We start from the raw sequence: 24,422 nt of genomic DNA on the forward strand, positions 1-24,422 counted from the left end.
GCTCCTCAGTATGTGACTATATTACCTGAATGCTATCCATCCAAAGTTTATTCTTCTCTTGACTTCCAGCCATTTATCATTATTACAGCCAATGACTTGTCCCAGATAAGTATATGACTCCACCTTTTCAATTACTGCTCCTTCAATGGGCGCCTCCGTAGCCAGGTGGGAAGGACAGCAGTGCGTAGCATATGCTTCTTGATTAGACCGGGGTTCGAGCTCGTCACCACCAAATACGGAGGATGCAGAAAGGTCAGGGAATGACCACCGCATATCTCGGAGCAATATGGCCTTAGTTCCTAATGCTCATAAAAACCAAATAACAAACAAACAAACTGCTCCTTCAATCATTATAACCCTTTCTGTGGCATACTTGTTCATCATTACTTTTGTTTTAGCCATATTCATCTTTAGTCCAAAATCCTTACTAACTCTGCATAACTGATTAAGATTTTCCTCTAATTCCCTTTAGCTTATGACCACAATGTCATCTGCAAATCGTAAATGGTTTAGATACTCTCCATTCACATTGACTCCTTTCTGCGACCAGTCTAATCTTCTGAAAGCTTCCTCAAGGACAGCAGTAAACAACTTCGGAGATATTGTGTCTCCTTGTCGAACTCCTTTCTCCATTTTAAATTTACTACTGTCTTTGTCTAGTCTAATAAAGGAGGTAGCATTCTCATATATTTTCTTCAAAATCATAATATATGGGGTATCTATGCCTTGGCTTTCCAGTGCCCGAAACATTGCCTTATGCTGTATGGAGTCGAATGCCTTTTCATAATCCACAAATGCCAGGCATAATGGTGTTTTATATTCATTTGCTTTCTCCATTAGCTGTGACATTACATGAAGGTGATCCATAGTTGAGAATCCTGTCCTAAAGCCAGCTTGCTCTTTCGGTTGATTCTCATCAAGTATTCTTTCTAATCTGTTAGTAATGACCCTTGCGAACAACTTGTAGATGTGGGATAACAAGCTAATTGGTCTATAATTTCCAATATCTGATTTATCTCCTTTCTTATGCAGCAAAACTGTGATTCCATTATTCCACTCCTTAGGCGCCATGCCTTTTCTAATGCATTTTGTGAAGTCTTGCCAGTTTTTGTGTCATGTCTCTTCCTCCCAATTTTAACAACTCTACAGTAACTTCATCTTTCCTCGGGGCTTTCTTCATTTTCTTCAACACATGTTCTACCTCATCAGGAAGGATATCAGGTATGTTGTATATGTTACTAATTTGTGATCTATCTTCCCCACTGCTGGCATCATTTCCTCACTCCTTGTATAACATTATAGTAGTCTTCTGCTATTTGAAATATGCCTTCTCTGCTATTCATATGTACACCATCGCTATTCTTCAGTTTCAGTATCATTTGTCTTTCTGTATTACTGCTCATGGCTGCTGAATTAAATCTTTTGTTTTCCCTTAATGCCTGTTCTACTACTTTTCTTGTGTTAAATTTTCTTATGTCCTCTCTGATTGTGTTTCTAATGGCTTTGAGTAACTCAGTATACTCAATTTTCTCCCTGTCACTGTTTTTCTTGCTCTTCATTTGTCGTCTTCGGTTCATCATGACAAATGTTTCTTGACTGATTTTTTCTTCTTTGAATTTCTTTTTATCAATATTGGACTTCTTTGGATTTCTTTTTATATTTCTTTTTTTTATTTATCAAGCTCTAACTCCCTGTTGAAGCTTGATAAACTTCTTGCATCTGCCTCCCTAAAGAATTCCTTGTGTGTGAATGTAGATGCAAAATACCTATTCAGCCTGTCAGCAATCTCAAGTGGAACAATGTGATTCAACCCCTATCTTCTATTGTTAATATAAGTAAAGAAGTCTTTGCTGCTTTTCTTTGCCAGAGGCTTACCTCCTTTGTGACTTGATTGCAGATTATATCTGCCATAGGCATCTGTATCACCAGATAATTGATATGCATCCCATGCATTTTTCTTCTCTGCCGTGTGTCTCAGCAGTTCATCTGACATCTGTATATGCCTTGAACAGTATTTTTTAGTTGGTATGAAAAGCCTAGTAGCTTCTGTGATTATTTCCGTGAATTCCCATTTGGAATTTGTTGTTAGTAACAGCATTAGTTTGTCCCACTATACAGAATTTAAAAAGTGTCTGAGACCACTATTGTCTTCTTTATGAAAGTGCAAAAACCTTTCCCCCTTTACCCTTGATGGTAGTTACATCTTTAAGTAAATCCCACATCAATACACTGTGATTGCTGCTACTCAGTGTTTCTTTTACTTGCAGATTCAGGTGCCTCCGTAGCCAGGTGGGAAGGAGCAGCAGTGTGTAGCACACGCTTCTTGATTAGACCAGGGTTCGAGCCCATCACCACCAAATACGGAGGATGCGGAAAGGTCGGGGAATGACCACCGCATATTCCCGGAGCAATATGGCCTTAGTTGCTAATGCTCCTAAAAACGAAATAACAACAACAACTTACAGATTCTTAATGCATGAAGAATCGCTGCTGTTAATCAGATCAAGAATATTGCTTCCTCTTCTTGTCTTGCTAAAATTCTGCTGTAGAAAACAGTCATCCAGTGAATCCACAAAAGTCTTGCTAGTATGCAACGGACCAACCCACACATTTCAGTGAATATCTGGAAAGTTAAAATCTCCTATTATAAGACATTCTGATTTACTGGCCCACTCTATTTCTCTGTACAGTTGTTTTTTGTACTCATCACAGGCATTCAGCTTGTAACACACTCCCACTCTCATTTTTGTTATCCAGGTGCTTCTGTCACACCAAACTGACTCAACATTGCAGTGACCATCCATGTCAGCTGGATGCACTGTCTTAGAATTTATGTGCTTCTTAACTAAGAGCATAACTCGATCCCCCTCCTGTCCTGTCTGTCAAATTCTGCATCTGTTATATCTCGGTGACACCATGTCTCTGATATCCCTACAATGTCTGCATTTGATGGCTGATCAGCACTTCAAATTCCCTAACACATCTCATGTATTTCCTTGTTCTGTGATGAACCACAGCAGGCCTTGAAATGTCCAGTACCTTGCTTTCCTGGCTGCTGCACTTTCCAGTAGAAACAGTGCATGAATCACTTTCATTTCTTTCTGCAGCTATTGTTAATCTATTAGTTTTTGTATTTCCCAAGCTAGCAGTTTTCCAACCCACCTAACACTGTCTCAATAGGCTTTGTAGGCCATTAAATGATCATAATTGTTAATGGTTTCCAAAGAGACACCTATTACAAAAATCTTGCATTGTCCAAAATACTAAAAGTGGCTAATAATTATTAGCTACTTTTAGCTGCAGTATTTTGGCAAGTATATTTGTACTTGCCAATATATGTTGAAAGGGATCCAAGTAGTTCTTTCTAAATTGGTGGCAAGTGATAGAAGGCAAATAAATTGGATGTCGCTATTAACAAGATCTAAAGTTTAAATGATTTTGATTATTGGAATTTTGTTATGTGCAAGATTTGACTGTAGTAATATGCATTTAATGGTTTTAGCCATTTTAATTATGCTATTATATTCATTTCTTCAGCTAAAGTAATATCATTTGCATAAAAGTTTTATGTAATTAAATAACCCTATATACATGAAAAATAAATATTTAAATATAGATGTATAACTGTTTACTTTGTGACATGAAAACCTAAAATTTCTCTTAACTGATAATGCCTAATGGCTAAAGCCACCTGGTTTAAAAATATTAAAGAAACACTTAAGTTTGTATAGTGCATGGGAAATCGGAATAAATTTAAAATAAAAGATTAAAAATATTGGACAAAATGCTAATAATATGAAACTGAATAGTCCAATATGTGTGTATATTGGTTGTTCATGTGGTATAAAATAAATATGAGTTTACTGGTCAATAATGATACAGACTGACCCTGAATGACACAGGTCATTCAGGGTCAGTCTGTTTAGGGATTAACATCTCATACAAAGGATATATTGAGGTCACATATGATGCAGTAAACATTCAAACAAACAAAGAACACATGCATAACTGAAGATGAGAGAAATATTCACGGAATATAATTACAAAAAATATATATATATGATATGGAAAGATAAAGTATTTATAATCTGATTTCTAACTTTTGTGTCATCAAGAAATTGGAATGGTCTATATTATGAGCCTTAATAAGGCAAATTAAAGGATGGGAAAAATCTATGAAAGGGGTATAATCTTGGTTAGTGGAAAAATGCTGTTAATCTGATGTTTTGGCATGGTGCACATTTAAGGTTCATTCTAGTGCAACATAGAGTAAGCTTTTTAGGTTAGAGGAAGCAGCAACAGCAGCAGTTCAAATTTCAGAGCCAGCTTAAAAGGGAGAAGGTGAACAGAGATATATATTAAATGTCCTTTTCAGAAACATGGATGTAATTTTGATAGAGAACCACATTTTTCTAAATGACAGACTTTTTAGGTTTTGGATTTGCAATCTAAATAGCAGTTTTGCATCAAACTGGTTGCTAAGATCCCTACAGACATTGACTTTGAAGGATGTCCATCAAAAAATGAAGGAAGTTGAAATGGCCAAGATTTTTCATAATAGTCATGTAAGCTGATTTTGTGGGATTAATAAAGTGAAAATGCAGTAGTAGTAGTGGTGGCATGTGATGCAAGAAATCAAGTGTATGAGCTCATGCAGCATCAGCCAAAAAAAAAAAAAAAAATCACACCATTCCCTCCAAATGCCTGTCCAGTTCCTCCTTAAATTTATTTAACCTATCAGCTTCCACAACGACAGATGGAAGTTTGTTCCAACAATTAACCACCCGCTGGCTAAAGGTAAATTTCCGCACATCCATTCTACATCTGTCTTGTAAACTCATGGTGAATAACTTTAGTTTATTGATAATCTCTTGAAGTTTTAAAAAATTAGAGAAACTCGCCAATATATGCACTTATTGGTGAATTTAATCTTTGATGCTGCTTTAAATTCAGTTTGTTGCAATCTTCAGTAACTATATGGACTTATAAAAAGTGAGTTTCTGTAATTTTTTAAATTATTTTAACCATTAAACACTATATTAAATTTTGAATATGCATACAGATTTCATATAATTTAAATAATTTAATAAACAGGTGCAGGGTTCCATTCAGAAGCAAATAAATCTGCATATGAAGTTCTATGTAGAGCAGCATGTGAAAAGGTAAATGCAAAATTTGTTATTGTAATTGTTTTAATTTCAGTTATGCACAAATGTTTCCTGTAATTAAATGGAGTTGATAAAATAGCTTATTTTAAAATGTTCTTAAATTGTTACTAGAAAATAATAACACTTTAACCACAACCTTAATTACAAACAGTGCAGGAATTTATTCATTATGCTGGGCTCCAAAAATATCACATACTATGTAATTATTATATTTGAGGATATTCATCCTACTTAGTCATATTATTAGACGTGTACCCAGTGGATGTTTAAAGAAAAAGGTAGTTGAAAAAATTAATATATACTATTTAAAATTTCTTTGTTTCAGTGCTGACTAGTTTACACGCTGTACAGAAATGTTCAGCAGTCATATATGTGAATCATACTTATGCATGTTAAAAAATCAGAGAGAAGCATAGTGCATCTTTGCAGAAATACTTCTTGAGCTATAACCATAATCTTTAAACTGAAATCAAGCTAGTAAAACTAATAAAAATTTGCCCAGGCTATTGAAATTACGTTTATGAATTTATTGACAGAGGATTGTGGTGTATTGGCTTGTATATGTCTAGACTATCAGCAATGCAAGTTAGGATTTCAAAAAATATAATTTTTTTTCTTTGAAAATAAATCTTTAATTATATTAATATTTAATAAACTTATTTAAGTTCTATTAATCTTTGTCTTTTTAAAGTGAGAGGGAAAGTGAGGACATCATCCCTGAGCCATATCACATGCATTGGGGGGCAGAAAAAAGCAACAAGATTAGTGAGGGGAACAAAAGATTGCTCCTACAAGGAACGGCTGCAGTTTTGCAAAGTGCAGTGTCTGGAGACTAAGCAGCTGCAAGGAAATTTGATCAAGATGTTTAAGACTTTGAATGGATCGAGCAAGCTCAATGCTGATGAAATCCTTCCTCTGGTTCAGACTCTAAACAAAGTGGCATAAATTCAATTTGAGGAAAAATAGTTTTGGGTTGGATGTGCAGAAATTTTCCTTCAGCTATGCAGGCAGTTGATTAATAGATCAACCTCCTGTCTGGTATTATAGAGGTGGGTAGTTTTATATTCACTAAATAAATTGCTTAGCAGAGAAGGACAGTTAAGGAAAGTGTATGTGTTGTAGTTTTTCTTTTTTTTTCTTTTTGGCTGATGCTGTAAATGTATACTTCCTTGCATCATTTGCCACTACTACTACAAAATGAACTGAACAATTATAGCAGAGTATTTTCAGGTGTTTAACATCTGCTCCATGGGAAATAATGGAATTACTGGTTAAAGAATTAATGCAGAACCATCTGGACAGGCATGCAATTATACTGCAAGCACAGCATAGATTTGTTAAGGGGTGGTCTTGTCTAACCAATCTGATAGGTTACTATGATGCAGTGACCAAGGAACTGGATGCACAAAATGATTTTGACATTGTATACTTGGATTTCAGGAAGGCTTTTGATACTGTTGCACATAAAAGTCTGCTGTACAAACTGTAGCAATGTGGCATTAAGGGCAAGTTACTGCTATGGATAAAGGGATTGTTAATTAAATGGAAGAAGACAGAGAATAATTATCAATAGACACTGCTCTTTGTGGACTGTTATTCATGGAGTTCTCCAGTGCTGGACCTATTGTTGTTTTCAATATTCATCAATGATATTGATGAAGGTATATCAGGCTTAATATCTAAGTTTGCAGATAATGCAAAGGTTGGCAAGGCGGTTAGCAACAGTCATCAGGGTAAGCTACTGCAACAAGGTCTAGGAAAATTGGGTTGATGGGCTGAGAAATTACAGTTCAAGTTTAATGTTGACAAATGCAAGGTACTGCATATGGGTAGCAGTAATAAACTGTGTACAAACTGTAGTACCACACAGTTGTGCTTTGTGTGCACAAAGTACACCTGTGTGGTACTACACTCAGGGTAGTGAAGAATGAATAAGACCTCGGAATAATTGTGCAGTCAGACATGAAATTCTCTGAGAAGTGCAGACATGCTGCCAGGACAGCTCATAGGGTATTGTCAATGATATACAGAAACGTTGCTAGCAGGGATAAGGAGGTGATTATCTATAATGCCATGATTAAGCTGAATTTTGAGTACTGTATACAGATCTGGAGGCCTCACATTAGGAAGGATATAGATCTTCTGGAATGGGTGAAGAGAAGGTCCACCAGACTAGTAAAGGGAACAAAAGGGTGCTCTTACCTAGAAAGAGCACAGCTTCGTCCAGCTTCAGTTCTGCATATTGCATTTTCTCGAGACTAGGCACACTTGGGGACATCTGATTGAGGTGTTTAAAGCCTTGAATGGATTGAGTAAGCTGAACGTTAATGGCATTCTTCCATTTGCTGAGACTACAAACATGATAGGGCATAAATTCAAGTTATTATTATTATTATTATTATCATCATCATTAGTCATATGGTGCAAGGAAGCCTGAGGCTTATGCTGCACTGGCCAAAAAAAAAAAAATTTTTTCTGAATTACCCCAAGAGAGAGAGAGAGAGAGAGAGAGAGAGAGAGAGAGAGAGAGTAGAAGGGAATCACCAAGAAAAAGAAAAATGATGATATACAGTTCAGGACCCTGGGTGTGCCAAGCCCCCTATACTCATCACCAGATGTGAGCCTCTGAAGAAGGATGGTTGTAGGATGGATGTGTAGAAGTTTGCCTTCAGCCAGCAGGTAGTTGATAGTTGGAACATGTTTCCATATCTTGTTGTGGAAGTGGATGGGTTGAATAAATTCAAGGAAGAGCTAGACAAATTTTTGGAGGGTAGGAATGGATCAGCTGTATAGGTTTTTTTTGTTTTTTTTTTTTTGCTATATCTCAGCTGTATAGGTTTTTTTTTTTTTTTTGGCGGATGCTATATAAGCTTGCTTTCTTGCATCATTTGTCATACTACTGCCACTGCTACTACATATCCATATTCATTTATGAAGTTAAGAAAAAATTCCGAGCATTTTTTTTTTAAACTGTTTGCATAAAGATTAAAAAGAGAACCTCTGTGTTACCAACTCTAGTACAACGCTGAGATGGAGAAGGGGTCAAATCATGTCACAAAGAAATATTCTCCATCTTAAATCTGTGTGGGAGGTGGCAGTTGTGATATTGGGTTGCTTCACAGTCATATGTATACATGCCAGAAAAGGGAAGATGTGGCCGGATTGGCAACAGGACTTCAGCTTTAATTCTGATAATATTAAACCAGAAGAAAGTGAAGAAATCTGTGGTTATTTGCAAGGCATATGAAAATATTAATAAAAATGACTACATTGTGTTCTCAAAAAAGTTTAATGCAGAAGGAAGGACAATAGAGTAACATTGGAAAATATGGAAATGACACTTTAAACAGAATGGAATCTGATTAAATAATTTCATAGCACTTTTTAAACATAAAGGTAGATATAACTTTATGTGGAACATAAAGGGATCTCGGTCATTAATAGGTTACATATCCATGAGGTAACCTTAGTGAAGTTAGCGATTACTTTATTTAATAAAGAAAATACATTAAAATTATATTAAATGCAAGAGGGCTTAAAAATTTCAGTATAGTTTCTGGCTACTGCTTTGTGATAGGTTTTGAACAAAACTGATAAGGTAGCACCCTGGAAACTGGTAACACTCTGAAACAGAACCCAGATATAATATACAACTTCTAAATGATAAGTTTTTATCTGCTATAAATTTCTTTATAAAAATGTAAGCACAGTCAAACTTGGTTATAACGATCAAGGGACCGACAAAATTTCCTCGTTATAACCGTTACTTGCTATATCAGTGATAGTGGAGATGGGGAAACCCCTGGGGCCGTTAAACAATGAACACTTTATATCAGTGATGAGTTAAATCTACCTCCTATTTTTTTAAATTCTCAATAACTTGATAAAAAGATATATCAAAAAACAAAAGAAATATTAGAGAGAAAAAAAATAATATAAGTAGATACCTATATATTATTTGTATTAACATGCTTGTATAAACTACAATACACTTAATATTAAACACAATTTATTTGTCTGTAATTTTAAAACCATACACTTAATAAACACAGTTTATTTCTCTGTAATTAAAAATATTTAATAATAAACACGATTTAAATTAGTCTTTATTTATGAATCTTAAAATTGACACTTGTTTTAAAGATTCCACTTTGATATTTCTTAAGTTTCCTCTTAAAATACTCAACACATTAAAAGTCTCATTACTTACTTCAGTTCCTTCAAATAAATTGACTAATGTGTCCTTGAGCTTGTGAGATTGTCCGCACTGATTTTGATTCACTTTCAATTGTCATCATTACAATCATTGTCCTTATCATCTTTGTTGAGCACAGCATCTACATTGTCACTCTCTATAGGAAGACCACTCGTTAATAAGTTGTCATCAACTCAGTACAAATTCATCAATGTTATCTGTATTAAAACCTACAACAGTGTTACGAAGCAACCATTCGGATAATGGTAAGTTGTTTTCTTCATTTCCACCTTCTTCATCTACAATTGAAATTTCATTTGAATTTAATTTCGATTTCTCTTAGCAATTCGATATGGTTGTCAAAGTAACATTGTTCCACACATCATTCAATAAATTTATAGCATCCAATATCAATATAGACTCGGTAAGTTTCTGTTCTCTTTGACTGATCAGATGTAGAACTAAAAATCTTTTATAAAATCCTTTCAAACTCTTGATTACACCTCTGTCCATTTGTTGTAAAATTGATGTCGCATTGGGAGACAGAAACACTAGCTGAATGTTGGACAAATTTTGAATCTGGGGATGTGCATGACAGTTATCAACTAACAATAAAATATTTTTCTTCTTTTTGAATACTCCTTATTCCAATCATTTATGTATTGCCGAAAAATATCTGAAGTCATCCAAGCTTTCTTGTTTACAGTGTAATCCACAGGAAGTTTCCTTGCGTTTTTGAAACACTGAGGTTTTAACGATTTTCCAATAACAAACAGTTTTTTTTTTATCAGTTCCTGTCATATTTGCACATACGAGCACTGTCATGTGAGCCTTTGATTTTTTTTCACCAACACATTTTCCCCATTGGAATTTAAATGTATTGTCAGGTGTAAAATTTTAAAAAAGTACTATTTCGTCGGCATTGTAGTAGTAGTAGAGGCATGTGATGCAAGAAAGCAAGCATATGAGATAATGTAGCATTATCTACATTATCTCATACCATTCCCTCTAAAACATACAACCATTCCCTCTAAAAGTTATCCAGTTCCTCCTTGAATTTATTTAAGCTATCAACTTCCATGACAGATGGAAGTTTGTTTCAGAAATTAACCACCCGCTAGCTAAAGGCAAATTTTCACACATCTATTCTACAACTGTCTTTCCTCATTTTGAATTTATGCCCCCTCAGGTTCGTAATCTGAGCAAGCGGAAGAATCCCATCAGAATTCAGCATGCTCAACCCATTCAAAGCCTTATTCACCTCGCAGGTGAATAAGGCCTAGTTTCCAGCCACTGCAATTTGCAGAACTTAATTCTTTCTTGGTAAGAGAACCCCTTCATTCCCCTCACCAGTCTTGTTGCCCTTCTCTGTACATGCTCAAGCAACTCTACATCCTTCCTAAAACGGGGCCTCCAGACCTGTACTCAGTACTGAAGGTGTGGCCCGACCATTGCTTTATACAAAAGGATAATCACCTCCTTTTCCTTGCTAGCAAAATGCCTAAATATCGTTGATAATACCCCATGACCTGCTTTGGCAGCCTGTCTGCATTGCTCAGAAAACTTCATATCTGACTGCACAATTACCCCCAGGTCTTTTTCATTCTCCACTATCCTGAATGTAGTACCACCCTGTTGGTGTGTTCCTGTGGGGTTACTTCTACCCATATGCAGTACTTTGCATTTGTCAATGTTAAACTTCAGTTGCCACTTCTCACCCTACCTACTCAAGTTTTATAGATCCTGTTGTAATAGCACAACTGCTGTAGATGGCTTCGTCATTGAAATCTTTCCTGATTTCTTCCCAAACACAGTCAATCCATTCATTTGCCATTATTAGATCTGCAGATTGAGATTCTCCAACTAATTTTTGCATAATTGGTTTTTAAATCGATCCAGCCAACCATTGTTACACGCAAAATTGTCCCGTCCAAATTGTTTAGCAAATTTTTCCCCTTGAGCCTTCAAGATAGGACCATCTATTGAAAATCCAGCACTGATTTGTGTGGTGAACCATTGAAGCAATTCTTCCTCAATGTTTGTAACCTTGCACTTTCTAAATTGTGTTTTTTTTTTTTTTTTTTTTTTTCGGTTATGTTCTTTTTCAGTGCCAATATGTAAACATCTTTATTCTTCCACAATGTTGATACACTTGAAGAGGACAAAGAAAACTTTTTACACACTGCAACATTTTTTGCACCACGTTCTAACTCGTGAATAATTTCAACTTTTTCATGAATCGAGAGACACTTTCTTTTGTTAGTAGACATGTTTCCGAAGGAAGGATTCGTGTCTGATGATTTTACTTTAAAATAATAAAGTGATCTGCGTACAAAGTTCTTAGAAGTTGCAAAATGCATACAATGTTCTTCGAAGTCCCGAAATGCATACAACATTCTTCGAAGTCCCGAAATGCATACAAAGTTCTTAGAAGTCCCATTTCCAAAATTCTTAGAAGTTCCGAAATAAATTTATGGTTCGGTAAATACAAGACGATCTGTAAATAGGGTAATGCAACAAGTGGAATGCCAATGCACTATTGTATAGCCCTCTTCCCTGGATAACAAGATCATAACTGGCTGCTAATCCGATGCAGGTGGTCATAAAGCTAAGTCACCCTTTTCATTTTCGTCTATTCCAAGAATTGGGTTTTTCCGACTACCTGAGCAATTAAGAATGTTTGCATAGTTACCAAAATTTGTTCAGTGTATCTGTGTAGTATACTCGTTATGACAATGAGTGACTGTATGGGAATATGCATAAATTAAAATCATTATGGCTTTTTGCTCGTTACAGCCATGATCTCGTTATTTCCCTGCTCATTATAACCAAGTTCAACTGAATAAGTACTTTTAATTTTATTAGTTTAAAACTATGAGCTAAAAAAGTTTAATCTTGTATGTAATTTTTAAAGCTTATTTTATTTTCTCCTATTTCTAGGGAACAGCATTACTTAAACAGGGTTGTTCTGCTGTAGAAGTAGTAACACAAGTTGTGGTGATTCTTGAAGTAAGTTACTTTATTACACTCCAAACTAGCTGTCTTTATATACATGTATTTGTACATACACAGTGCCTTCATATATTAGGTAAAAAAAATAAATAAATAATAGTTAGAAAAGAAAACAGTACCTTTAAAAGTAAGCTAATGTAGATGTCTGTATTTATTAATGATATTAATAGTATAGTAATATGATATTATTACTATACTATTCTATATCTGGCTTAATGCCTAAGTTTGCAAATGATACGGGGTGGTTAATTATAGTAATCGGAGTCAGCTGCTGCAACGAGATCTAAATGATTTAGGCCAATGGGCTGAGAAATGGCAGTTGAAGTTTAACATTGATAAATGCAAGATATGGGTAGCAGTAATCTCAGATTAATATATCAACTGTGTGGTACTACACCTAGGGCAGTGGAAAATGAAAAAGACCTGGGGGTAATTGTTCAGTCAGATATGCAGTTTTATGAACAATGCAGATAGTATACTTTTCTGTCAAGTAAGAAGTGGTTATCCCATTGTATAAGGCAATGGTTAGGCCACATCTTTCTAAAATGAAGTCTGGAGGCCTCATTTTAAGAAGGATGTAGATCTGCTGGAATGGGTGCAGAGAAGGGAAGCGAGATTGATGAAGGGAAATGAAAGGGGGAAGTCTTACCAAGACAGGTTTCAGTTTTGTAAATTTCCCGTCTTGAGACTAGGCACCTGTGAGGTAATCTAATTCAGGTTTTTAAAGCTTTGATTGGATTGATAAAATTAAACTGTGTGAGAAAGAGAAAGGTCATAGATATCATGAAATTATCTGTGATATTGTTTTTATATGTGTTGTTTGTAGTTGCCATTGTTTCACACAAGTGAAGAATTTAATTATCATATATGTTCCATAATAGTGCTGTGTATCATGTTTCAGTTAAAATTGATCAATAAGATAAAGGTTTCCTTTTATTTTCTCTGCTACAATTTTTAATTGAAAGGTGCACCTACATTTAATTTCCATATATTCAAGAAGTTTCCTTGAATGGAAGTTACCTGGTGATCACGTTGTTCCTTCATTTGTTCAAGTTACACACAAGCACTTTCAGCCTAACTATTATTAAAAGTTTTCATTGCACTCCACAATGACACATTGAGGAAGAAAATTATGTCAAGTATGAAGCAGTTGGCATGTGAGGTAACATTTTCTGTATGTTTCTTCTTAGAATTTAGTGATGTTCCTCAGAAAAGATAATTTGCTTTAAGAGAGCCAGCATCTCTAGTAATAAGGAATTTTGAATATTGAAATGAAATTGAATTTTGAAAAAGACAGAGAGAAATAGATTTGGCTTACCTACCTCATAATTACATAAAAGTCTTGGCTAACCATTGCTTTACTGAGAGTTCTGTAGAACATTAAAGTGATTGTTGAACATAAGTGCTGCTAGGCTAAATGTTGTTATTTAGACAAACCAGCAAGATATGTCTTAAGCTCATATTTTTATGCTTAATTTAAACAAGAATTTAACATCCTTTAAATTTATGCTAAGTTAAGAATGAGTTATATTGATTTTTTTAATTTGATTTTATTATGAGTTATATTGATTTTTTTTTTAGCAAACTAATTCTGGTGTCTGGTCAGTTGTTTCATTGTATCTTTGCATCAGTACAGGATATCAAATTACAAAATCATTAAGGTATCATTTTATCCCAGTTAGCACAGGGTCCTAGTATTATTTTTAAAATTTTTCATTGTAAAAGTTTATATGAATGCAACAATAATTTGAGTATTTAGTTGGGAGTATAAAGATTTTTTTTTATTTAAAAAATTTCTCTTTGTTATGTGAGTTCTTTATTCTTACTAATTCAAAATAATTATGCTTTATTATTTGCATTACTGTTTTTCTCAGAATTTTCACATCATTCTCTTTCTAGAATACTTTCCTAGAAAGAGAATAGTTTCTCACAAGAAAGGGATATTTGTTAAAGTGGCCTAATTACTTATTAGATAGTTTCACATAACTGCAGGATAAAATCATATTCTGATTCCCCAAGCCACCTACTTAAAATATCTGTATCGTACATTGCACAGGGAGAACATCTACCATACCATATAGCTTGAATAAATACGCAGTGTGGAAAATGGCAGGCAGGTCTCAGGGCAGATCCAACAACAAAGGATGAGACGTGAGTGTCTCATGGCAGTTAATGTATCAAGCATGTTGATAATAACAAGATTGGGCTAAATGAATTACTCGTACTACTCTATGAATACAAGAAACTTTCCACAAAAACAATCGGGGAGTAGATTTATGACATCTTGATTGACCACATAATGTAGATTGTTTTAGTAGTGGTGCATGTACTTGCCACGGTGGTGGGTTGATGAATGGCCTTATTGATCAGTTAAAATCAGTTTTCTTACATGATGTGTACACTCATAATCTTTGTTTTCTCAAACTTACTCTTAGACTATAACTCAAGACAAGGAATGTGCACACTTTATGAAATTCATTGCTTTATTTCCTATTATTCAGGTTCTGACATGTAAATAAACACACTTTGAAAGACCATTCATAAAAGAATAATAATTTATTAATCCTAAGAACGAAAAACTTTTCTGACATGTAAATAAACACACTTTGAAAGACCATTCATAAAAGAATAATAATTTATTAATCCTAAGAACGAAAAACTTTTTACAGGTAATTTAAATGTTTTCTTTAACTTTTATAAGAAGAAGAAGAAATCTTTATTGTATACAAAATGCATATGCCGTACACAATACCCTTCACGGCTAGAAGCCAGGGGTTTACAGTAAAGGTTAACACAAGGTAAAAGTCTAATATAAAGGTTACAAAGGCTAATACACTGCAATAAACAAGGATGAGATAGGAGAAAAAATAATCTTATTACTAATTATACAAGTGTAATGAAATGAAAGCAAATGGAAAATTTACATGTGAACATATATATACACAACAGCATGTTATCATGCTAATTTATCCTCCAGGGAGCAGTCCTCTTACAGTGTTGGAGTCATCTGAGCAGGCGCAGAAAGTTGGAGCAATGTAGTGAGGGATCCACGGGAGTGATGGACAGGTCCTTGGGAGCAGGTTCTAATGCCCTGTGACATGGTCCTGAGAAGGAAGTCGATGGAGTAAGTTCTGCCTGTATTTTTTATCCAATGCGAACTTGTAGAGGTCGCCATCCAAGGAGTATACGTACTGCAGCATTTGCACAGGTATGAAGCGATCGGATAACTTTAACCGGTTTGGGGTGGCCTGGAGGACTGGATTGGCCCGAAGGCTTGGGACCGGGATCCTCCAACCGCAGTTGGCCCAGAAGTCTGGGTGCGAAATAATGCCAACCATCATTTTTACAGAAAAGACGAGTCTTCTCTCATGGATAATGGCAGGAAGACGTCTGATGTTTAGAGATGCTGCCATCTGGGTGGTCCTTCGTGCAGGGGGAAGTCGGAATTTCCATATGGCCCACTTATCTATTCAAAGTAAAACAAACAGCATTACCAGAAAGAACTTTACAAAACTGTGGACATTTGTATGGCAAACCAGCATACAGTATGCATCAAGCATAACCATTTAAGAACATAGGCTCTCAGAAAGGATTAGTTCTGCAAGTAAAAAAATTGACATTTTCTAGGAACTTCTAATAGTTACATTTACCAGCAGGATGTAATGATTCTTCTACAGATTGACTTCAATCAAGTTCAAATCCTTTGTACTTTAGTCTAAGCAACAACATTGTTAATTGTCTTTATAGTGAGAACTCTTCTGTCTAATAGCAGAATATTATAGAAATAAAGTTCATATACCTTTTCTCTTCATTTTTCATCCATTTAATAGAAATGAAGTTTGTTTATAATAGTATAGATCAGACTGTATTGAGTAGTAATTAACTTCACTGAATGCTGAGAATATATCAGCCAGATGATCCAAATCACTTTGAAATACCTGCATTCCTCACCAAAGGAATTTAATTTATGGATCTTCTTCAAAACAGCAGTGAAAACAAAATTACTAACTCCAATACATTAATCATGTATTCACTGACCAAATATCAAACTTCTCTTCACTACAATAAAATATTTTACAGCAATCACAGCTGTTCTGTCTTACTTCAGTTGACATTCTTCTCCCTTTCCCATATTGTAACTTTCCTTGACATTGCCATGTAAACCATACAGTTGCACTAGCAATAATGACATGGCTCGCTCTCTTTTTCTTTCTTTCTCTCTCTCTGTCATTCTGGACATCGTTAGCATCCTGATAAATATTAATTTTACAATTGACTTTTCAATACTAAGAGCATGAAAACTTTGAGAAAAGGAATTATTTAACTTTTATTAACAAATGTAATTACAGTATTAATTTTTTTTTTTTTTTTTATCTCTATGATATAGTTTGCACTGAAATAACAGTTTCAAAATTAGTTTAACTTTTCTAAACAAGGCTTCCTGTTGTATTTATGTTATTGGACAACAATCTATCACCATTTTTATTCCTGTGTAAGAAATTAATTTTAATTCATTACACACAAAATTAACAACATAAAAACTAGAAACATATCCCTTTCAAGCTTACAAATAGTGACTTAGATGGTGCAGTTGGTAGAACTTGGAAATATGACTCCTGGGCAGAGTTAGGAAGGACCTGATTAAGATGCATAAAGCTCTAAAGGGAATGAGTAAAACGAATGAGGGAGGTAAATTTTCATTAGTAAGGGAGACAAGAACAAAGGAATATGAATAAATCAGGCTTCTTGAGAGTCCAGGTTAAATTGAGCCTCTGTTAAGAATATTCCTGTTCGGGCAGCCTGTAGACTCAAAGCATTTAAGCATCTTTGCTCTAGATGTTTGCTAAAAATCTTAACAAGAGATAGCTATTATCATTTTCAATTATAATATTTTTCAGGACTGTCCATTGACAAATGCAGGAACAGGCTCTAACCTCACAGAAACTGGAGATATTGAATGTGATGCTAGTGTGATGGATGGGCATACTTTAAATCATGGTGCTGTGGGAGCAATTTCTAGTAAGTTTGTGATTAACATTTGAAAAGTTTTAACTTTAGGTCAGAAAAACTGCAGAAATTTCAAACAGTATGCAGTAATTCAGTATAGTGTATAGATGATCTAATGATGGGGGAGACTCTGTTATCTATTTAGAAAATTATATTAATATAGAAGTTATTTTCTTTATAATGCACTTAAACAAAAGAAATTTCAAAAATGCACAACTGAAATATAATATACCTTGAGAGTCATTATGTTATAATGCTTTCTAAGGAGAAAGATACATACATCTTCCACTCACTTGAAACTGCTCATTAGGTTTGGTTATTCTTTTCCAGGAAGTGTAACATAAAAATTATCTAAATCTGCATCAGTATACACACAAACTATGGAATGATAAACAGCAGCAGTCATCTGGGATGCTCTGCCACCTTTATATCAACAGATTAAGTACATCACTAAAAAATATTAATAGGTACAAATACACACAGTAGACCAAATGAATTAAAGATAAATGAGTAGAAAGAAATTTATAGGTTCAGAAGGAGCTATATTATTATCATTTCTTCAGTAACCTTTTTATAAATACTAATTCTGCACTATATAATTACACTGTAAAATACTTCATTTCTGTAAATTGCGGCACCTGAAAACTAGCACCGGCACGGAGATTTTTTGGAGGCTTTGAATGGATTGAGTAAGCTAAATGTGGATGGCATCCTTATTCTGGCTCAGACATCACAAATAAGGAACATAAATATAAATTGAGGAAGGATGGTTGTAGGACAGATTTGTAGAAATTTGCTTTTGGTCAGAGGCTGATTGTCGGAACAAAACAAACTTCCATCTGGTGTTGTGGAAGTGGGTAGTTTGAATAAATTTATGGAGGAATTAGGCAAATTATTAGAGGTTATGGACAGGTGATGTGGGAAGGGTGTTTTTTTTTTTTTTTTTATTGTTGGTGCTATATAAACCTGTCTCCTTGCACAATTTTCCAACACTAATATTAGCTACTCTGGTATCCATCTTGTTGTTTTTGAGACTGAATTACCATTGATGGTAGTTCAAGTACTTAGTTATACAATTTATTAAATTTTGGAAAGTGGATTTTGTAAGCAGCCTTTTAGATACATTTTCAACGTGCCTCTTGTCTTCTACGTGTTTTTTTGATAACAGATGACAATGTTCCATTGAATAGATTTTCACGAAATCTTATAGTTGTTTCTTTAGAAAGATTTGTCATATCACCCCAAATTTCATTAAAATGGAGCAAACAGAAATTCAGCTTCATGAGTTACCTACATACAAGTATTAAATGAGAGTGTTTCATATGTTTAGGCTTTATTTGATAAAGAAAATTCAGTTTCACACCAAATTTTCAGCCATCATTCTGTTGATCCCTGAAAAAGTGTAAGCATTATGGCCTATAATTTTTTTCACAACATACCTTTCTTAATCATCCATATTTTGATGGTCCTATGCAACGTAATAACCATTTGATGAAATACACTTACTCCAATGTTTCTGCCTTTCTTCAAAAACATGGTGGAAACTATTTTTTGACATATTTAAGAATCACCTCCGATGTCTTGACAACTTCTGACGATTGGAAATGTTTTCCTCACAGCTCCTTCTTTAACTTTGGAAATAAACAAAATCGCAGGGTGCAAGATCACTACTGTAGGGTGGATGAGGAACGCATTTGACATTAATACTGGCAAAGTACTTGATGACAGTATGAGCAGTGTGAGACCTCACATTGTCATGATGCAGTATCTGCCACAACCAGTGATGTAACATCTACCATTTGCATCATGTACCAATGAAGCAACATCTGCCAGAAGTTGTGATAGATACTACATCACAACAAATGTGATCCGCAAAGTGTGCAGTACAGTTCTGTAGTAATGTCCTGCAATAGTCGCATGATGTGGCGCAGCATGCTGGTAAACTATTGCTTGAATGTCAAAAAGAGAAATAACCATAACCTTTCCTGCAGAAACTACAACTTTTTCTTTTTTTCAGGGTTGGGGTGACATAACAGAGCTTTGTTCCTTACTCTGGGTCAGAATGATGAAGGCATGTCTGATCTTCCATTATCACCTTGTGCAGAACCTCACCATCTTCAGTAACCATCCATTGCAGCTCCTCACAAACCTCCATGTGACTTGCTGTTTCTCAGGTATAAGTAGCCTTGGAACCCAACGTGCACAAACACATATCATGTGCAAATGATTGTGTCACATAGAATACCGTGCATGCTTCCTACTGATATTGTCAACATCTCTGCCAGTTTCCTTACTGTTATATGACAGATCTTTTCTCATGATTACAGAAAGCAGCATTTATGGTTTTTGTGGTAACAGCAGTGGTTGGAGCTCCAGGACCACTGATTTTTATGACTGAATCACATTCATCTTTAAATATACTAAATCACATGCAAGATGTACTATATGGAAACCTATATTTACTATAAGCCTCTTTTAAATTTTCATACGCTTCAGCTGATGTTTTCTTGAGTATGTTGCTCTCAAACAAAGTTTGAGAGCAACATACTCAAGAAAACATCATGTATGTTGCTCTCAAACAAAGTTTGAGAGCAACATACGCAACAACGTATTTGAGAGCAACATACTGTTCCTTGCATGTCAGATCCATTGTTATGTAGGCGAAACCGAACAGGCATAAACTTTACCAACTACCGGGGACACACTGTGCACACAATTCAACGGCACAGTTCAGTTGCTATGTGATACAACATGGTTTGGTCTTAAATTCCACAACTCAGCTGGAAATAGCAAGCAGTACAGTTGTTCATGAAAAATTATGATCATTCTTTATTGAACAGTGCTCATAATTTAACGTTGCCAGTCATGGGGCAAATTACTCGACTACATTTATTCTTAGATTGTTTTTGCAATTGGGTTGGGTGAAATGGTTTCATCTGGAGCAAGTTCTTTTATATGGGAATTTTAGCCAAAGTGTTCCCTCTACAATGTGATGCACAAAAACCTTGCACCTATTATTTATTCCTAATCTACCTATAGTTGCAAGGTTTTTGTGCATCACATTGTAGAGGGAACACTTTAACAAAAAAATCCCACAATTTAAAATTATACATGTAAAACAGCTTAAAATAAACAGGACACTCAGTAAGTCATACAAAGACAATGATTATATATGCTGGATTTAAGAAGTACTAAAGATTGTTGTCTTGGAAAATTATTCTGCAACTTCTGAAAGCATTCCTGGTAGGCTTCTTTTTTGGAAAACCAAAAAAATCAATTTTTTTTTTTTTTTTTTTTTTTTGATTTGGTAGTTGTTGGTGCATCGGCTTCTGTGGCCATATTGCACCTCCCAAGGTTTTTGCAGTACTTTGATCCAAGCCCGAGGCGGGAATCGAACCCGCGACCTTTGGGTTGCCGGGCAGGTACTTTACCCATTCGGCTAGCCCGGTCGGCCTCAAAAAAATCAAAGGAAGCTAAATTCAGTGAATATGGCAGATGGAAGACCAGAGTGATAGATTATTTTGCAACAAATTCTTGAATGAACAGTGCAGAATATGCAAGGGCATTGTCATGAGGCAAACACTGATTTGCTGAAGCTCACTTTTCCAGCTTTATTCTTCAAACAGCATCGTACAATTAGTGTAGAAGCATTTTTAGAACCATTTTCTCACTACTTGATTACGTATGAAAAACTCATAATGAACAATGCCTGTGAGCGAAGAAATATGATAAGGATGATTTCCACATTTGATTTAAGATTGTTTTTCTTTTTTGGGCCTTGGAAAAGATAAGAGTCTTTTATTGAGAGGACTGTGCCTCTGTTACCAGTAATAATAGAAGAAACAAAGTGCAGAACAAGACTAGCACATTGATGAACATCCTGACATACAAGAACTTGCCTCTCTGATCAACAGTGAGGACACAAGGTACAGACTTGGATGATATGGCACATTCCCAAATCTTTTGTTAAAATTGATTGACACATCCCATAAAATATACAAATTTTACTTTGCGGATAAATATTAATTAGCACTGATCAGATCTTGAACATAGGTGATAAAATCACTGGTTTTTGAAGTTTAAGGGCAGCCAAAGCAAAGACCATCTTTGACCATAGATACACACATATCTGTGTGTGCACACAGAAATCTACACCAAAATACAGATAGTTCTTGACTTTACGAGTTAATTTGTTCCTAGCGCGCACTCGTAAAGTGGGAATTTATTTCCCACAGACATAAGATTAAAAATAGGAGTTACGTTATCAACAATGAAATTAGTTAGCTAATTAGTTTGTGTTTAAACAATGATTGATTTATCCAAAGAAATGAAAACGTAGCCTGTAAAATCAAGCAAATTATAATAATAGAGAAATTATTTACGACTTACAAATGTTAAAGAATGTTTATTCTTCACCATCATCATTGATTAAATGCACACTCGTTGATCGCTTATTATTGGCTCGGCACTCGTTGATTTATTGCACAAGGAGTCGTCTTCTTCAGAAATGTTTCAAGAGGCATTTGTTTCCAAGATAATCTTCTATTTTAATTATAAATTTCACGATTGCATGCATAAGCATTTTTTAACGACACACACAAATTGCAACTAACACGATTCGTATGGAGTAACAAGTTTACGAGTAACGAGTAACAGCAGTGCTCCTTCCCACCTGGGAAGGAGCAGCAGTGCGTAGCACACGCTTCTTGATTAGACCGGGATTCGATCCTGTCACCACCAAATACGGAGGATGCAGAAAGGTCAGGGAATGACCACCGCATATTCCCGGAGCAATGTGGCCTTAGTTGCTAATGCTCCTAAAAACCAAATAACAAACAAACAAACAACGTAAAAAAACCACACAATTCCAGCTATCGGTATTTTCGCAAATGCAAGAAGATCGAGTTTACAACCGTTTATAATTGCTTGCACTAACAGAAAAGCCCAATAAACCAGAAAGTGCAAATTGTTTTTATTGTTTTGTGGTCGTGACCTCCAGAAATGTGCTTTAGAAAATATCACGAAGCCATTTAAAATTAATTCTTATAACGGAAAATATGATAACGATGAAAGTGTAGTGCATTTTAATGATTTGAATTGGTAGCTAATACAATTTACAAACCATGCTCACAACCTTTTATATGGCCTTATGGTCACGCTTGTGACCTTAAAAATGATATTTTAGAAAGATAAATAGCTTAGTTATACAGCGAAAATTTCAACTTCCAAGATCTTGAAATGAATTACCAAAAAACAGTGTGTTAGTGGGTTCACATTACGATATTTTAACGATACAATGGTGTCTCTGGAACTGATTAATATCATAAAGTTGGTTACGCTGTATTGTATAGCTATGCACATGGTTTGGAATGTGGTATTTATGAATGTTTAACATTCATTTTTTGCAATTAATGTTCATATTTTCGATTTTGTTGATACTTGAATTTTTGGGGAAAAAACTCATAAACCAGGGAACTCGTAAAGTGAAAACTCGTATAGCGAGAATTGCCGGAATAGGGAAAACCCCTGTATAAAAAAAAGTCATAAAAATTAAGACATATAAATCAGTTTATTGTTGTTGACTGTGTAGAGCTGTATTTTATACATCATTTACAATTTCTAATTTTAAAAATATATATATATACAAGTTGAGAGCAAATTAAAATATTCTGTTGTCTTCTGACTTACATATTTTTTGAGTAATGGTTTACCATTACTCAAAAAATAGATAAGTTAGAAGGCAAAACAGTAACTGTTGGTGATAGTTTATCATTAGCTAATCCCTCTTTTTCACTACATTCAAGTCTATGTTCCACACAAATTTGCATATGGTTGAATACACAGATTAATAACTACTTGTAAATTGATTACTTTAACTTAAGAATAACAGTCCTTGTTTGACTACAATAATGATCAGGTTATCATGGTGTATAATTAGTTACTATGGAATCTTATTAACTGTTATTGCATTAAATTAACTGTTATTGCATTTGATCTATAGGTATTAAAAATCCTATTCAAGTAGCAAAGGAAATATTAATTCAGCAGAATACAGGCACTCTTTCATTGGGAAGAATTCCTCCATGGTAAGAAGCTAAACATGGATTTTATCTAATGCAGCAATTCTGTTAATTTTTCAGTAACTGATTTAATGTGATTTAGAAGTTTAGCAATACAAAGGTCACAGGTTTTATTAAAATTCCCACATTGAAATAATCTGAAAAGCGAACACATCCCCTCATTCAGTTTTCAGGACGTGGACTTATGATCACATTAGAGATGGCTCTTGTGTTGATTATGGCTTGAGTTTTTGACAAACAGCAGATTAACTGTTTTTGGTGATGTTTTGTACAAGTAAGCAATATTACCAGTTTAGGTTGACTCATGAATAATGGTTGTATTGCTAATGTGGGTATAAGTCCATAATTAGAGGCACCACCATTATTCATGGTGAATATTGGAATTTGGTTTCTGCTGCTGGAAGAACTAAACATTCCCAAAGCAGAAATTTAACACAAGAGATGCATAAAATTTCAAAGCCTACATTGAAACAACCCTAGACAAATAACCTTTGTTGTAGGACAAACTTAGCTCAGTTTAGTGGTTAAGGGATACATAATCTTAATTGTGTTTAATTGAAAGTTTTTAATTAAACCAAAGATCTGAAAATAAAGTTCACTTAGACTCAATATATTATTCGACATACATTCACTAATAGGGCATCCAAGATCAGACATCAGATTATATGTATTTGCTTATAATCTGATGTCTGATCTTTGGCCTTTGAATGAAACTACAACCACCTATTCTGTAACCTTTGCATTTGCAAAGGTTACAGAATAGGTGGTTGTAGTTTTATTCAAAGGCCAAAAATTAAATCTGTTGCTAGGTTTATAGAATTGTGGATTGCCAATCACTGAAAAGATTTTAGTAGGGATGGCAGTATTGTTATTTGTAAAAATAACATATGATGCAGGGTAAAAAATTCCACAACAATTACCGTGTAAAAACGGAAAAAAAAGAAAGGAAATAAAAAGTTG

The 24,422-nt window shown here is 34.7% G+C and overlaps 1 protein-coding gene across 2 annotated transcripts in view; it reads left to right on the plus strand.

Annotated features, from left to right (window-relative positions):
- The window catches only part of Tasp1 (Taspase 1), a 57,144-nt gene that overhangs the window by 3,990 nt on the left and 28,732 nt on the right, over positions 1-24,422 (plus strand). The window contains exons 3-6 of one of the 2 annotated variants that reach the window (XM_090380113.1): positions 5,095-5,162; positions 12,304-12,372; positions 17,274-17,394; positions 23,384-23,468. In XM_090380113.1, the coding sequence (XP_090236239.1) occupies positions 5,095-5,162; positions 12,304-12,372; positions 17,274-17,394; positions 23,384-23,468 (343 nt within the window). The remainder of the gene's footprint in view (positions 1-5,094; positions 5,163-12,303; positions 12,373-17,273; positions 17,395-23,383; positions 23,469-24,422) is intronic. The other variant, XM_090380114.1, reaches the window with a different exon arrangement.

This window comes from Mastigoproctus giganteus, chromosome 8 (assembly GCF_048544385.1).
Source record: "Mastigoproctus giganteus isolate SK-2022 chromosome 8, ASM4854438v1, whole genome shotgun sequence".
NCBI lineage: Eukaryota > Metazoa > Arthropoda > Arachnida > Uropygi > Thelyphonidae > Mastigoproctus > Mastigoproctus giganteus.